Here is a 15,733-nt window from a genome sequence, read left to right on the forward strand (position 1 = left end):
CAAGAGATGAATACACTAAGCAGATTCAGAAGGATGTAGGTTGCAGTAGGTACTGGAAGATGAAGCAGCTTGCACAAGATAGAGTAGCATGGAGAGCTGCATCAAATCAGTCTCAGGACTGAAGACAACAACAACAACTTCCACTTGGTGCCCAAAGATTATACTCAAAGCATATAAGCTTTCGTTTTATGAATTACTTTAGGCTGTGATGCCTATATCATCTTACTGTAATTTTTTCTATAGATAACGCAGCATGAAATGTTTCCCATTCTTTTAAATTTTCATTTATTTCATCGAATAACAACCTGATTTTGAAGAATTTGTCATGTGTGTTCTAGTTTTGCTTTCTTGTCTTGAAATTGATTGAAAATACCTGTTCCTACTCATAGCAGTTTTACCCAATGATATTCCTAAGTCTCCATCATCTGCCCAATAATATTTCTGACTTGGTAAAGTTTGACAGCCACTCAAAATTAGAAACTCGATGAAAACTCTTATGTTATCGGGCATTATGGTAAATGAGCATTTGGTTTATTTGGTTGCATAACAAACTGTTTCTTCACAAAACATTTTATTAACATCATCTGTGAAAAACTGTTCAAAAATTTTAGCAACGTTAGAGTAAAAATTTTTTTGCTCCAGTACCTATAAATTTTGATTTATTCTCTTGTCTGTTAGTTCATAAAAGCAGGATGGTACATCATTAGACCATACTGGAGCATATCTCTTTATTTTCTTTCAAGGCTGTTCACTGGATTGAAATTCAAAACTCCCATCTTTTTGTTTTCAGCCAGATGTCTTTGAAATACCTCATGGTCAAGATACTGCAACAAATACTATTTTTTCATCATCAAGTGCTTCTTCATCCCTTAAATATGGCATAGGTAATCTGTGGTGACCCACATGCTTTGGTGACTCACAGAAGTCAAAACTATAGCATCTGTGAAATTAATTTTGAATGGGTAATCCAACAATATCAAAGGCATCTCCTTCCCAAGATATCACACCAACAAATTATGCCTCAAAACATGTATTTTTAAGGGTTTATTCATTTTATGTTCATCTGAAATTTCTTCTGCAGACCAGATTGAATGCAGTCTGAGGGTCACCAGTTACCCAACCATGGGTTAGGTCAATAAAATTGGATGGCAGTGTTAGTATGTCACCATCAATTTATGATGGCATCTGGTATTCTACTGGTTTGTCTAAAGTAATAAAAATGTTACTGTTCAGTTCTATATTTTTTACTTTCTCTTACCCATTGGTATGATATAACACACCCAGGAATTTTAAAAATTGTAATCAAGTATAGATTTATTCTCTTGCATGTAAATTGTCAATAGTCAGTCCCAGAATGCTCATACGAGAAAACTATTTAGAAATTGCTAATATGAATGAAAAAAATTAAACTTAAAAATTACTTAAAATTATACATCCATTATAAAAGTACAAGTTCAAATTATTATATAAATAATTCGTAGCTTACTGGTTTTTGTAAAAAAGTAATGTAATTAAATGATTACGGCACACTAGGCATGAACCAACTAACTCCAACATACACTTATGAATAACTGAAGAATTTTAGAAATAGATTTGATTGCACATTATTAGCATACAACATTTCATGTTTGGTCTGTCCTCCAAATTCTGCTTGTGATGTAAAATATCTTTCATGCCAGTTGGCCATCTGGTACAGTAATTGTATGTAGAATATTTGAATTAAAAGCAAGTCTAAGCTGTATTTGATTAACAATGCATTTCACCTGTGTTTGACATCTTCAATAATAATCTAAAATAACTTGAAACGTAATTGAGATGTTTGTTGGTGGTTTTTATCTAAATATTTGTTAAGTCAGAATATTTTCAGTGTTTGTTTTCAGCAGTCTGTGTGTAACTAATTTGATCTAGTAAACGTGCATCAGTAGCCATGTGGATTCCACAGCAGAAGGTGCAAGATGATCTATCAGACATGTGCCATTGCAATTGTGCGGTTATTGCAAATGTTACATGTGCAATACTGAAAAATGCTTGGAGTGAAGGGGTATATACATTAGATGTCTTTCACCCCATTAAATGGTGTGCTTATCGAGGTGTGTTAGATGTGTAAAATAATTTTTTTTTTGTGTTACCATACTTGTAGAAACATACCATCATTAAATATGTCAATTACTTTTCAAGTTATTACGTTTGGTAATATTACATGTTTAACCTGAACACCCTGCACTTATGCAGCAGAAGCAAGCACTAAACAAACTGTGTAAAGAAGATAATAGGACTTCTTACAAAGGGCTCTATAAGGATCTTGGAATTATTACATTCACTAACCACTACATTTGCTGTGTAATGCATTTTGTAGCTCACGATAAAAATCATTCTCTGCTGAACTGTGATTTGCTCTATCACAGTAAAAGACATAAAAATAATATTCGTGTAGAGTTTGCCTGCTTGTCTAGAGTTCAGATTGATGTTATATTGATACAAAGGTGTTCAACAAGGTCTCATCCAACATAAAGTAAGAAATTAGGAATCACAACCAATACGAAAGAAAACTAATAATGTATCTCATTATCCATTTTTTTCTACATGTCAGCTGAATATCTAGATTCAGGGGCTGAAACATTCTGCTAGCTACACAGCACAGAGCAACAATCAGTGTAAGCCGCATCACAAGCAGTGTACACTATCGATAAGCCTGAGTGTTTACAGGTGTCGGTTACTATTTCTTTGAAAAATACCAAACTAATAAAGTAAATATTAAGTTTTTAATGGAAGATAAACACCAGTAGCCTTTTTCAGCATTGTTTCGTCGTTAATTTACTGTGTTACATTAAGCTGACATTAGTACAAGTAGACCACCTGACAAAAACGTGAAGCACCTAGGGAGGGAGGTCAGAAGGAAACGAATTGAAACTTCACGGATCGAGAGGGTATCTGATGTTCTTTCAGTGATTACAGAATGGAGTAAAACTTGAGAAGGAATTTATCGGTATGACATTGCACTCGCTCTGAGCAGGATGCGTGTACTGACTGGTCGGGAAAGGTATTAAATGGGTGTATCAGAGGTGAGTTGGCCCACAACTGTCATAACTGGTCCTTCTTATCCTGGATACTGGCACTGGAGTAGTGTTGACATCCAAGCCAGTCCCACGTGTGCCAAACTGGGGAACCTTCTGGTTGTGGAAGTACCTCTACTTTGTGCAGACAGTTCTGCCACACATTGACAAGCACTGTGTTTGTCGAAAAATGGTACCACTGTACTGTCACACGAGTGGTAACATGTGAGGACGCGGGATGTCCGTGATGTACTGTTGTGAAATCAGAGTCACCACAGTCACTGCCAGCTGTGACCTGAAGTTGTGTCCGACGACTCCCGACATTACGAAACTGAGAGTAACACTGCTTCGACTATCCGACACGTTGGAAGAATGGGGCCTCTCCCCAGGTCACTGTCACAAGCCCTGATGATGATTGTCCAGAGTAATGCAGAACTGCAATTCATTGCTCAACTCAATATGATGCCTTTCATCATCAGTCCACTCTTCCTGGTTGCAACATCACTCCAGATGCAGCTATTTTTGTGTTGTGATGGTAATGGCAGCACGTGCCACACTATAGTGAACAATCTAATTGTCTCCGAGTGTAGTCTGTGGGGATTATCGTATCATTGAAAATAGCAGTATAAGGGGGTCTGCAGGTTATCTATACACATTTGTGGATTCGGAGAATGGTGTCTACATTCATTCGTTCACTCACTGTGTTCTGTAGATTCTATCGAGAAAGAGAGCTTTAAGGGATACGGAGCGAGTTGAACTATACATTTGCAAATGACAGACAACATGTACAAATAGAACACATACTCTGCATTAATCATAAGCTATTACTGTCCTTTTAAGCACTACACTGCCTGAAGTGTGACGCACACAAAAGACACGGTAGGATGTCAATTAGAATTGGCTATTCTCCGTGACAGGTAGACTAGTGTTGTTCACTTTTTGTATAGTTACTGGGCCCGGTCGGGCACCTAAGGAGCCTGAGGATTGTCGTATGACGAGTGACGACAGTGAGGTGCCGCATATCTATGAGAGACAGCATTGTCGGCACCTGACAGACTTCAAAAGAGACCTCATTCTGGGTTTTCATTTGGCTGACTGGTCTATTTGTGCAGTATTGACATTTGTGGGGCATTCAGGCATTACAGTGGCTCGATATCAGACTGCTGGGAACGTGAGGGTAGGGGTACTCAATGGCGAGGTTCCGGTCGACCTCGTCTGACTGACACGGAGGGGGGTCAGTATGTTGTCCACTGAGCACCTGCCATCCGAGAAGGAGTAATAGGTTCCTCACTATGTTTTGTGTTGTCATGCACTGTCGGTCAGAAATTAGCAGCAGCCAGACTAGGGAATTACAGTCTCGAGTGTAGACTGCTGTTAACAACTCGACACAAATATCTGTGTGGGAAAGGTTCCATTGCAGGGAAGCATGAGTTGCTAATGAAGTGGTGTCACATTATGTTCGGTATAAATTGAGGTGGTGCACTACTCGAGAAGACTTGTCAGCAGTTAGTATGGCAGGGACCTGAGGAGAAGTCTCACTCTCCTAATATTTTGGTGAAGCACAGCAATGTCGGTATCACAGTGTCGGGAGCCATTGGGTACAACTCTAGGTCACAGCAGGAATGATCGAGGGAAATTTAACAACACAAAAGTATGTCACGGATGTCCTGCATCGTTGTGTGTCACCTCTCGTGTGACAGTATTGTGATGCCATTCTTCAACAGGATAATGCTCACCCACACAAGACACATGCCTCACGAACTGTCTGCACAATGTTGTGTTCTCGTGGGCAGCAAGATCTCCAGATCTGTCCCCAATAGAACACATCTGGTACCATTCCAGATGTCAACTATGTCCCAGTTGATATCCGAGATTTCGAGGACAACTCACAACAGTTGTGGGCCAGCTTACCTCGAGAGAGAGGATAAAATCGCCTTATGACATCGTCCCAGCTAAACTAAGTATGCTTCCAGGGTAGAGGTGGTGCAACTTCATACTAATAAGTGGATTTGTACTACCAAGTTCTTTGTAAATTTGGCAGTGTTTTGTAATCACTGAAATAACATTAGCTACCCTGTTGAGCTGTAAAGTTTCATTTCTTTTTCTTCCTCCTTTCTGGGTGCAGGTATTGTATGTAATTTAGAGAAGTGTGTATAGGGAAGAAAGAACCAAATGGCACAGATTGTGAAGCAGCCATTGAAATTTTTGTTCTTAGTGGCACGTTTTGCCGACAGAAGATCACTTTAGCTCTCAGCTACAATTTTTCATTGGACATTAATTCAGTAGAACAGCTGTTTAGTGGTTATGTCTTCATAAAATTCGGTTCAGAAGTTATGATACTGTTAACTTGTGATATGACTGCCTTCACAGATAATCCTGTCTCTGATAGAGTAGGACATGCCTGTGAAAAGACTGTAATAGGATCTACCAGGTAGGTATCCAGGGCAGGTCACACTATCATGTCTTCCACAGGAAGATGTTCCATATTGTGAGGAGTTGTAACAGACACATTTTTACTAGATGGCACACGCAATCAAATGTGGACATGAAAATCTCTGAATATACCAGTGAGAGTGATGAGATGATGTATTTATGTTCAATTTTGATAATTATACAACCATTGAAATTGTTCAGTAACTGGTTATTTCTCTTTGGCTTAGTGGCTTGGGTGTTATAATAATTGTGCCTTTTACAGAAACAGAAGGAGATGAAGAGGAAAGAACAGATGGCTTATGAAAAGAAGACAGGTTTCCACATGAAGGGGGGGGTCACACAGACACAAGTGGTTTCTGAGGTCACAGAGACAATTACTGTACTACCACATGTCATTAACAACCAGACCCGTGGCAAGCCACGCATCATCGGTGGTGGTTTCAGCATGGATTCTCACACCAGAAGGCAAACGTGCTAGAGTATTTATTCAGTTTTTGCATTTGTAATGTTGGAATAAATAGTAATACTATATAGTGTATGGGTCACATAACTAATTGATAAACTTTGTATCTACATTATACACTGATGGAAAAAAAATGCAACACCCTCCGTAACAACAAGGTCTTTTGTTGACAAGTGAAGTGATAGCCCCAGCCTCTTTGAGGATGTCCACATCGAAACTGGTATCAGTGACCATGACGCAGCTGTTGCAATAATGTTTACCAAATTACAAAGGACAACTAAAACAGCGATAATCTAGATAAAAATCCAGTAGTATTGTATTGCAATGAGGAACTTGAAACTTTCAGCTCATAGCAAAAGTATGTAAAAGAACTACTGCTCAGGTTTAAAAGGACTGTTGACCACTTGCTGAATAGATATGTACCCAGTACAACAGTCAGTAAAAAGGAGGGAATCTCCATGTTAGGTGGCCATTGTAAAGAAACTTCTAAAGAAACAGACCATAGGGCTACAAATAGAGAGATGCTGAATGAAACGCATTTGGCTCTCAAGAGAGCAGTACATGATGCCTTCAGTGACTTCTGTAGCAGAATATTGTCAAATGATCTTTCACATAACCCAAAGAAATTCTGGTTGTATGTAAAAGCTGTTAATGGCACCAAAGTTAGTGTCCAGCCCTAGACAAGGATTGAAATTGAGGGTAACAAGCAAAAGCTGCAATGCATAACTGTGTTTTCAAATGCCATTTCCATAGGAAATCCCAGGAGAATTGCACCAGTTTAATCTTTGTTCCATTGAAAAAATGAATGAAATAAGTATTATTGTTAGTATCACTAGTATTGAGAAATATCTGAAATAATTAAAAATGAACAAGCTCAAGGCCACAATCAAATTCCTGCCAGAGTCTATAGTGAATTTGTGCCTGGGTTAGCCCCTCTTCTAACTATAATCTGTCGTAGATCCCTTGAACAAAAAACCTTACCCAATTCTTGGAAAAAGGCACGGGTTACATCTGTCTACAAGAAGACTAGTAGAAGTGATCCATAAAATAGTCATCTAATATCCTTGATATTGATTTGTTGTACAATCTTAGAACATATTCTGAGCTCAAGTATTATGAGGTGTCTGAAACAGAATGCCCGCCTTGATGTCAACTGGCACGGTTTTCAAAAACGTTGATTGTACAAAACCCAGTTCACACTTTTCTCACGTGACATACTGTAAGCTTTGGATCAAGGCAGTCAGGTAGATGCAGTATTTCTCCATTTCCAAAAAGCAATCTCCATACCACACCTATGCTTATTGTCAAAAGTACGGTCGTATGGTGTATTGAGGGAAATTTGTGACCAGATTGAGGTGTTTTTGGTAGGGAGGACACAGCACATTATCTCAGACGGAGAGTCATCGTCAGTGTGGAAGTAACTTTGGTTGTGCCCTAGGGAAGTGAGTTGTTGGGACCTTTGCTGTTCACATTGTGTATACTGATGTCCTTGCAGACAATATTAATAGTAAAATCAGGTTTTCTGAAGATGATGCAGTTATCTGTAATGAAGTACTGTCTGAAAGAAACTGCCTAAATAATCAGCCAGCTATTGATGAGATTTCAGAGAGGTGTAAAGTTTGTAAACATGTTCTCGATGCTCAGAAATGTAAAATCGTGCACTTAAAAAAAAAAAAATAGTATCCTATGACTATAACATCAATCAGGTAGTAGACTTTGGTTTATTGATAGAATACTGGGGAAGTGCAATCTGTCTACAAAGTAGACTGCTTACAAATCATTCAAGTGACCCATCCTAGAATATTGCTCAAGTGTGTGGGACCCATACCAGATAGGAATAAAATGAGATATTGAATGTATGCAGGGAAGGGCAGAGTGAATAGTCACAGATTTATTTAATCTGTGGGAGAGTATCATAGAGGTAGTGAAGGAACCAAACTGGAAGACTTCAGAAGATAGATGCAAACTATCCCGATAAAGTCTATTGACAAAGTTTCGAGAATCGGTTTTAAATGATGATTCTAGGAATTTACTACAAAGGGATCATGAGAATAATGTTAAAATAATTACTGCACGCACAGAGGCATTCAATTAATTATTCTCCCAGACTTTGTACTTGAATGGAATGAGAAGAAATCCTAATAAGTGGTACAGTGGGATGCACCTCACGGTGGTTTGCAGAATATAGATTTAGATGTACACAGGTAGTTCATCATTGTAGGAGTAAATTAAAAGAAATTCAGACCAAATGAAGCATACATGTCACAGTAAACATTGCCCAAACAGACACATCATTACACATTGTACCCCACAAGGGCAGCAGCTCAGATGTGCAGTCTCACAAAGGTGCCAAATGGCATCCTGTAATATATTCTCCTGAGTGTCTTGTGGCTTCTGTTGCAATTTGGCAATAGTTCTTGTTGGCTCCAGAGAATGAGTAAATTCCTGCTTCATAATGTCCCACACGTGTTCAATTGGTGAGAGATCTGGTGATCTAGTTGGCTGGGGCAGTTGTCGTACACCAGGAAGAGCACTTTGCATCACAGTGGTCGTATGTAGATGTGCGCTGTCGTGCTGAAAAAGCACATCACCTTCCTGCCAAAAAAAATGGCAGTAGTACAGTGATAACAGCCTGGGCAATATAGTGTGCACTAGTTACTTTACTTTGCAGAAACACCCAATATGACCATGAGTTGTAACTAATGGCTCCCCTCACTGTAAAGCCAGGGAGGGTAGTTGTGTGTCACTGGAAAATGTGCTGTGGGATAGATAGCTCATCAGGTCCACACCATACAGATGGCACCCACTCTTATCACTGGTGATGACAGAGTGGCATTCCACTCTCCAGCTGACTATTCCCGGGGTAGCCATGTTTGGTGAGGTCACGGTGACAGTGGCACACATGATCACAATCCGACTTCAGCACAGAGCAAGTCCAACATGAGGACAGATTCCGTCCCTCCACGACATTCGGTCAGCCACTGTGGCTCGTGTTGTGTGTCAATCTTGACTCACATCTGTACTGAGTGGATGTAGAAAACCTGGTGTACAGATGTGAGAATATTCTGCAGACCACTTCTGAAAATTGCGACAAACCACCAATACGTTGTGACCAACACATGAGGGAATCTGTCAGTAGTCCCTCTGGCATCCCACAAGCCCACGGTACAACACTATAGATGTGGCTGAAGCTGTTCAACAGTAGTATGTATTCGGTTGTGGGGCACGGTTGTTCAGTAACGTGAATGTTGCAAACACTATTCAGCTCTAAATTCGGCACAGTTATTGCCTGCTGTGTCAAAATAGGTGCCTGCACGGGCAGGCCTCCTGAATCTCTTCTCATTGCTGATGACTGTGAAAAATGAATCACTAACCCCTAGTATGCATAAATTGTACCCTGTGTTTGGTGTTGCATTTTTTTTTTTTTTTTTCCCACTTGGAAAAACAGTCAAACTCGAAAAATTTTGAGCCCAGAAAACCAGCCACTTAATGCCATTATTTATTACTGGTACATTTATGTTAGATATATCGTAATAGCTACTCACCACATAGCGGAGATGCTGAATCACAGATAGGCACAACAAAATGATTGCACGTATTTGAGGAGGAATTGAGTTCCAGCCACAAATTGTGAGAATGCATTTGCTTTGATTCCATGGCTGTTGAGTCTGTGCCTGGTTTCAATTCTCCTTGGTCCAATCAGAGAGAGTCTTCCACACAAATTCTCGTTAACATGAGTATGTGCAAGTATTCCTACTCTAAAGTTTGGCACTGGATCGTCATCCGGTAATGCAGCTGCCATCACCACATGTGCTGCTCTTCCTAGTGATGGTATCTCTTCAAACAGGTTGTGGTGGTGTGGTATCCTCCCATGTTTTGCACTACTGTGGTTGGCAGTGCTGGAAGACCCAACTCTGTCTCCTTTCCCATCACATCATTCACATTCCCTATTTGGGAGATGTAAACACGGATCAGGTGAGGCACATTACATTGGATGTCCTGTGTCGCTTTCTGAATATCCTTCCCTGCACTAGTCAAAGCTGGCCTACCTTGCTTAGCTTTGACGTCAATCAATAAAGCACTGTTTCTATTCTGTTGGAGAATTTCTGAATAAGTAACAAAATTAATTGTAGTAGGTACCTAATACTATGTATTATTGTAACTTATCTTTGACCTGTCCAATATCAATTGTACAATTTGTGCTATATGATAAAACTGGAACAATGAAAAATCAAATCAAATCAAATCAAGACATGCTAACTCTGTTCCATAGTAAGATACCTCTTTGCAAGTTATCTTACAAGTTGCTTGACGTCAGATAGATAGTTGTCATATGTTTCGGCTGCAATGATAGGCAATTTGCTTAAATTAGTAGCAAAGTTTTGTTTTGGACCAGTGGCAACAACACTCATATCTACGCCAAAGATCGTTTGGGATGCAATTCTCTCATTGCGTTGCAGTGTTGGTTTCTGTGGCTGGGTCGGGGATGGTTTTGGTACCTCTTCAGTCGCCGGGCCACGAGGTTTTGCGGGTTGCTTCACTCCTGCCTTTGCAAGATAGAAGGTTTCTCGCTTCCTTCTATAATTTGGCGTGATCTTCTTGATCTCGGCCATCGAATATGCCTTTCTCATGTCTTCCATCTTTCTTGTGCCTATCTGGAACTCAGCATCTCCGCTTTATGGTGATAGCAACTTTCTGCCTCTAGTAAGCCACATTCCATCCTGTATTTTCCATTGTTTGATATATCTTAATAGGTAATACACACTAAAAAAGTACAAGCTTGAAGGTATATTTTTCATATTTAATTTAGGTCTGTGATAGATTACAGATTTTATAACAACAAAATTGTGAAAAGGAAAGTCGCTACCCACCACATAGTGGAGATGCTGAGTCGCAGATAGACATGACAAAAAGACTGTAACAAATATAGCTTTCAGCGAGGAAGGCCTTCGTTAGAATTAGATGGCAAACACACATGTATGCACTCATGCAAATGCAATTCACCTACACAATGTGTACATGAGTTGGGGTTTCATTTGTGTGTGTGTGTGTGTGTGTGTGTGTGTGTGTGTGTGTGTGTGTGTGTGTGTACGTGTTTGCTGTCAAATTCTGATGAAGGCCGTACTGGTCAAAAGCTATATTTGTGAATGTTTTTTTGTTGTGCCTATCTGCAACTCAGTATCTCTGCTATATGGTGAGTAGCGAATTTCCTTTTTACAATATTGTTACATTCCATTCTGGATTTTCCATTGTTAGATTTTATAGTAATGATGACAGAAAGTATAATTATCCTTCAAAAAAAAGTGCACAAGAAATGAATTCACTTCACTTTGAGTCAATCTGGAGTTTGAGAGTAATGTGACTGCCACCACAGTCTCCTCCAAAATACAGTTTCTTATCCAATGTGCAACAACTATGATTCTATGCTGAATACTTAATTTGGCACTTACCTCCAGCATATTTTGCACTTGATCTAATAATGATTCTAAACTTTGACTTCATTCTTGGTAAGGGTACCTGAATTTGTGGCACGACTGCACACACAGTTTCATACATCGCAACTTTGGGAGCAATCCATACTCCCAACAAATTTCCAAGCCTTTCATTGTATCACTCAAATGTGGAATTGACCCCCTCTATGTAAGAGAACACAATACATTCATCATCACACGATACATGTACATTTGTTGCATGATATTTTACTTTTTGCAGCTGACATTCCACTGTCAAAGTATAAAACAATGTCAAAGTATAAAACAATACTTGTATTTCCCTCTTCGAGACTCAACAGAGTCAAATGTCTGCAACTTTGATGTGCACTGATTCTTCCAAATTACCGGGTTTTGCCTCTGGAATCTTCCAGGGTATTGGCACACTAATGCTTCTACAGATTTCTTAGGATATTTTGAAGTTTACTAGTGAGGACAGTATCTATTTACCTGAGTGGTGGAAAGACGAAAAATAATGTGTAACTTTTATATTTCTTACAACTGCCCCTTGTAGAGTTTGAGAGCATCCTGGGTTACAAAACCACAGAAAATCTTGATATAGCTTTAATCTTGGTACATTAGTTACTAATTGAATGAATTCCAAGTAGTTCATGTAATCACAAACATTTAATACATAACCAATTAGAGGTATGCATTTTGAGAGGAGACTTAAATCATACTTATTCAAATTGTGCAAAGTTTATCAGTAACAATGTTGTCCACTGTCATTTGTTACTTCAGAGGTGAGTCTTGTTCTGTAAGATTTTGATAGTCCCTCTGGGCATTACACAAGACCCGGGTGCGTACTATTCGCTACTCTTGAGTTTCCATGTAGCGCACCCTAGCAAGTAAGACCAATGTGCAGCCGTTAGCAAATTGTGTTGCTCGATCAAAAGGGGCTGGGTACACACCAATACTCTGAAGCCCTTATTATTCCACAATGTGAAGAATTCATGTTACCTTGTGTAGGTAGAGAGACAATAATATGTCCACTGAATTATATCAGCACAGCACAGAGTTTTGCATGGTGGTCTCATACATACTGAAAAATAGTTTTTAGCGACACTCTCGACTTCTTAGCAGTAATGTTCATTAAAATTGCAATTATTTATGGCACAATATCATTGAAACCGTGTCAATATTGAAAGTCTGAAAAACTACACAAGTCCTCTTGCAACCCATATCTCTAAGTTAACAAAATCATAATCCAAAATGTGTTAAATTTGTGGCACACACGCCATCCAAAAGATAATTTACCAAACTGAGGACCTTGTTCTGCTGTTCTGCTGAGCTGCTTACTGAGCTTGCTGAGCTGCTGAGCTTGCTTACTTATAAAGTAGGACACATGACCACCACTGGAGTCAATGTAGCTGCCTTACTTTTGACCACCATCCAACTTGTATATTACAATTTTCATACAAATTTATAGTCATTTATGAGTTCATCTAATTACTTTACAACAAAATGTAATTTATATAATTTCAAGAAACTTTTTCAGTATTTCACATTTTAACGAATATTTGTAACAATACAACCTCAAATAAAAATGCTATACATAACAAATATTTGCACTGACACATAATATCCTATATATTAAAATGATGCACCAGTATATTATTTAAAACTGATAACTTTTACAGTAACATTAATTAGAGACACACTTGCTCATTTATATATGACGGTGAGCACACTGCACCTCTAGCACTTACAAGAATGTCCTAAAGTTAATTTCATAAAAATTCTGTATCCTCACTACTTGGAAGGAAGGAGAATTGCAAGGTGAAGAAATTAGCTTTATTAAACTCATTAGGTACTCACAGGAAAAGGTATATTCAAGATAGAGGTTGTTGCTGTAAGTAGGGGCACATTCTATTTTCTATTAGAGGACATTGTGACAGGATGTTTGACAGTAGCCTGTGTATGAATGCTCGATAAACATAACAACACAGCTGAGTTAGATATTTTAGAGGTAATCACTTCAAAATTTCCAGAGAATCTACCATGCTCTTTTGTGCTCTGTCATGCTGTATTATGCTGAGGACAGCCCAGTGTTGGCAGATTCCAGCAACTGATGAAATGCCATTTATCGGTGTTAAAAGTTGCTGCATAGCTTCACAACTTGCCTCACCTCACAAGTAAGTTTTCGACATGCCAGCACTTCATGTATGCATCTTCTTGACTGTAGTACTAATTCACTGAGTTGTGATAAATAACAGTATGTTCTAAAGTGCTCCAACATTTGGTGAAATTTTGCAACTTGAAAAATAATGTGTAACACCTGCATGACAGGACCGACATTTGGCTCCTTTTACTTTGGGGCCAGGCACCATTGTAACTGGAGAAGTTTTTTGTATTGTTTTCTGATGCCACAGTGCTTCAAAGTAAGTAGCGTTTCCTTTCAAAAGATAAATCTGTTCTGACTGGCCAGCTGATGAAAAAAGCCTTCCCTAGAGAAGTTACTTGCTTTCCCTTCTTCACCTGTGTGATGGGAAGAGTGCATCACATGCTTTTACTTTTTTTTAAATGGCAAGTGGGTAGATGTTGCAGGACTCTGGCCCATATGTCAGTGGGGTGAAATGCTTTATCAAGGTTAGTTCATATAAGAGGCGAGTTAATTAGTGTGCTACTTGGCTGACAGCAAAAAGGTAGAGTTAGGTGCTTTACTCACTCAACCCACCTCATGTCATGAAGCATACTATGGTGCAATCATTCCTTCCGAAAATTCCCCAATAGATAAACAATTCCTCTGTAAGAAGCAACTGACAGTTCTGAAAACAGGGCATAGTTTTCCTACCTTTAAGCATATCTATTCAGAGAATGCATTTCACCTCCTGAAGGTATGATTGGTCAGCCAGTATCTCTCCTTGTAATTGGTCAAATGCTCTAGAGGACTGATAACAGTGACTCCCTCTGAATTGCTCAGTGACTTTTTTTTCTAACTTTAATAGCCAAATAGTTGTAAATGGACAAACATTGTATCAAATTGATGAGCATGAGGTCTAGTTTTTGAAAAGGTGGTTTAATTGAAAGTTCCTGGCAGGCTGGGACTCGAACCTGAGACCTTTGCTTTTTGTGGGTAAGTGCTCAGCTGATTGAGCTATCCAAGCATGACTCATAACCCTCCCTCACAGCTTTACTTCCACCAGTATCTCATATTCTACCTTTCAAACTTCACAGTTCTCCTGCATATCTTGGGGGTAGCTCTCCTGGAAGAAAGTTTGTAAGTTCAGAGGATAAGAGATGTGGAGTATTGACAGGACTAAAGCTATGATGGCAGGTGATGAGCTGGGCTTGGATAACTCAGTTGGTAGAGCACTTACCTACGAATGGCACAGATCACAGGTTTCATTCCCTGTCCAGCAATCTGCCAGGGAGTTCCAAATCAGCATACACGCCACTGCAGAGTCAAAATTCATTCTAGAAAAAATTTTACTTCTTGACAGTACTTAGGGTAATCAAGAAAATCCATCAGACTGATATCCTTTAAATTCTCAATCGACATCTCATTTGCTTTCTGTTACTTTATATACTCTATATTAATAGAATTATAATTGATATTTTAATAGCTTTCATGCTGTCTCAAAAAAATTGAAAAAAAGCAAGTCAAATGTTTTGTTGAATCATTTGTCTAAAGGTAAAAAATAAAACAGATCAGAAAAATATGATGCTTGAAATAATTCACTATTCTTACTGGGAAAAGTGAATGACCAAGAGCAATGATGACAGCAGCAATTGTAACTGATGCAATACATTTTACATGTCCAGCTTCTTCACACAAACTTTTGCACTTCATTATTATCAGTTTTGGCTACTGCCATCTTCAGATCCGTTACAGACAGAAACAGGGTGTAACCAGCTAAGTTCAGTTTGCTGACACTAAATCTAAACAAGCCTAGTGCTACATAGAAAGACAAAAAGTGTTTACATGATTAACAGCCATGTATACCAGCCATACGAACCATAAAATATGCTGACATAATATGAAGTCAAACTAAAGATGTAGGTACATATTAAGTGTTGGTGAATGCATCTAGTATATATACAAAATAACTGAGGGCAGCAAAGGGCACTATAGCTAGGGTACATGGTTAACGATTATTGTAAAGCGGTATGCATAGTCATTAGTTACAATTACTTCGCATGGCAAGGGAAGCATCTGACAATAAAATGTACTGACATACTGTATTTGGAATTAGGTCCATATTTAAAATTGACATAAAAAGTGAAAATACTATAAATCTAACCTGACAAAGTAAAACATAAAATTTTGTAAAAACCAGTATAAAAAGCTTAAG

General features: G+C 38.8%; 1 protein-coding gene across 2 annotated transcripts in view; it reads left to right on the plus strand.

The window, feature by feature from the left end:
* The window catches only part of LOC126326285 (cilia- and flagella-associated protein 58-like), a 369,658-nt gene that overhangs the window by 313,729 nt on the left and 40,196 nt on the right, over window positions 1-15,733 (plus strand). The window contains exon 17 of one of the 2 annotated variants that reach the window (XM_049995640.1): window positions 5,749-5,965. In XM_049995640.1, the coding sequence (XP_049851597.1) occupies window positions 5,749-5,964 (216 nt within the window). In that variant the 3' untranslated portion in view covers window position 5,965. Of the gene's footprint in view, window positions 1-5,748; window positions 12,960-15,733 lie in introns of those variants that run through there. The other variant, XM_049995632.1, reaches the window with a different exon arrangement.

This window comes from Schistocerca gregaria, chromosome 1, assembly GCF_023897955.1.
Source record: "Schistocerca gregaria isolate iqSchGreg1 chromosome 1, iqSchGreg1.2, whole genome shotgun sequence".
NCBI classification, from domain to species: Eukaryota; Metazoa; Arthropoda; class Insecta; order Orthoptera; family Acrididae; genus Schistocerca; species Schistocerca gregaria.